The 669-nt window shown below is 75.2% G+C and overlaps 1 protein-coding gene across 1 annotated transcript in view; it reads right to left on the bottom strand.

The window, feature by feature from the left end:
- The window catches only part of NANS (N-acetylneuraminate synthase), a 5,269-nt gene extending 4,864 nt beyond the window's left edge, over positions 1–405 (bottom strand). Inside the window, exons 1-2 of the mRNA XM_026038092.1 lie at positions 271–405; positions 1–203 (exon numbers count right to left, since the gene is read on the bottom strand). The exon at positions 1–203 is cut by the window's left edge and continues 8 nt beyond it. Of these exons, the coding sequence (XP_025893877.1) occupies positions 1–203; positions 271–402 (335 nt within the window). The 5' untranslated portion in view covers positions 403–405. The remainder of the gene's footprint in view (positions 204–270) is intronic.
- Positions 406–669: the final 264 nt, after the last annotated feature.

The following is a 669-nucleotide window of genomic DNA, read 5'->3' as shown; positions in this document are numbered from 1 at the left end:
GAGGCCGTGAAGAAGATGCCGACGTCGCGCGCGAAGCGCTGCAGCTCGCGGTACTGCTCGTGGCTGAACTCCAGGTGCCGCTTGTGCTCGCCGTACGTCCTGCCCCACGAGTGCGGCGACGCGTAGGGCCGCTCCAGCGCGCGCCGGTTGAACTTGTGCTCCAGCTCGCTCTTCTGCAGCTTGGCGCAGTCGGCGCCGCACTCCTGCGGGGCGCCGGCCGTGAGCGCCCGCCGTGCCCGCCCCGCGCCGCGCCGCCGGCCCCGCGCGCACCTTGGCCATGCGGATCATGCGCTTGGCGATGTCCAGGTCGCCCTGGTGGTTCTGCCCGATCTCGGCGATGATGAAGCAGGGCTGCTCGCCGCCCACGCGCCGCCCGGGGCACAGCTCGACCTCCCGCGACATGGCGGACACTGCGACTGCGGCGGCGGCGGCGGCTGCGCCTGACCGCGCCCGCGCCCGACCGCGCCCCCGCCCGCGCCGCCAATCCCCACGCACTAGGGGCGGGACCGCGGGCCCTGCCGCTCCCCATTGGACGCCACTCGGGGCGCGGGGCGCGGCCTGCGCGGTGCGGGCCGCGGGGAGCGGCGCGTTTCGTCGGGCCCGTTTCGCGCGGCGCGATTTGCTCGGCCCCGTTTCGTGCGTTGTCAAAGGGAAGCGGAACGAGAACGC

The sequence above is a fragment of the Nothoprocta perdicaria genome, unplaced genomic scaffold (genome assembly GCF_003342845.1).
Source record: "Nothoprocta perdicaria isolate Ctin4 unplaced genomic scaffold, notPer1 scaffold_200, whole genome shotgun sequence".
In the NCBI taxonomy this organism is placed as follows: Eukaryota; Metazoa; Chordata; class Aves; order Tinamiformes; family Tinamidae; genus Nothoprocta; species Nothoprocta perdicaria.
Note: the sequence above shows the minus strand (reverse complement) of the source record. Positions and strands in the feature narration are given on the sequence as shown.